Genomic DNA, 895 nt, shown 5'->3' on the forward strand with positions numbered 1-895 from the left:
TGGGCATAGTGGCACATTCCCGTAATCCCAGCTACTTGGGAGGCAGAGGTTGCAGTGAACCAAGATCGTACCACTGCACTCTAGCCTGAGCAACAGAGCAAGACTCTGTCTCCAAAAAAAAAAAAAAAAAAAAAAGAAGGTGCTTATATTGCGATAAAAAATTTCAAACTTAAAAAACAAAAATAAAATAATATTTACAAATAAATGAAATTTAAAACATCTTTTTTTCCCCCTCCCCCCCGAGACAGAGTCTTGCTCTGTCACCCAGGCTGGAGTGCAATGGCACAATCTCAGCTCACTGCAACCTCTGCCTCCCGGGTTCAAGCAATTCTCCTGCCTCAGCCTCCTGAGTAGCTGGAATAACAGGTGCATACAACCGGCTAATTTTTGTATTTTTAGTAGAGACAGGGTTTCACCATGTTGGTCAGGCTGGTCTTGAACTCCTGACCTCATGATCTTCCCACCTCGGCTTCCCAAAGTGCTGGGATTACAGGCATGAACCACCATGCGTGGCCAAAAACATCTTAAAAGAAAGATGAAAGAAATCTGGAAAAACTTGATTTAGATGCTGACCAACATTTGACAAATAACACAAGTAGGGTTGGATGCAGAGCAGAGCAAAGGCCCCGCTCCACACTGAAACTTTCTGTATTGCTCTTCAGGAGACTGAAGGGGGAAGATGACAGCTAGAACCGAGGCTTCAGCAAGCTCAGGTGCATACCTGCCAGAGAGCTAGAAGTAGTCATTTCTCAGGTATACTTACACAATGGTTTTTCCAATGTGCATGAATGATTTCTCGACAAATTCCCGGACACTATGGACCTCCCCAGTAGCTATGACGAAGTCCTCCGGCTCATCATTCTGCAACATCAGCCACATAGCCTAGAGGGAAACA

General features: G+C 44.7%; 1 protein-coding gene across 1 annotated transcript in view; it reads right to left on the reverse strand.

Moving 5' to 3' along the window:
• The window catches only part of GMDS (GDP-mannose 4,6-dehydratase), a 544,120-nt gene that overhangs the window by 140,146 nt on the left and 403,079 nt on the right, over window positions 1-895 (reverse strand). The window contains exon 7 of the mRNA XM_011984604.1: window positions 764-882. Coding sequence (XP_011839994.1) covers window positions 764-882 — 119 coding nt within the window. The remainder of the gene's footprint in view (window positions 1-763; window positions 883-895) is intronic.

The sequence above is a fragment of the Mandrillus leucophaeus genome, unplaced genomic scaffold, assembly GCF_000951045.1.
Source record: "Mandrillus leucophaeus isolate KB7577 unplaced genomic scaffold, Mleu.le_1.0 Scaffold27, whole genome shotgun sequence".
Classification (NCBI taxonomy): Eukaryota; Metazoa; Chordata; class Mammalia; order Primates; family Cercopithecidae; genus Mandrillus; species Mandrillus leucophaeus.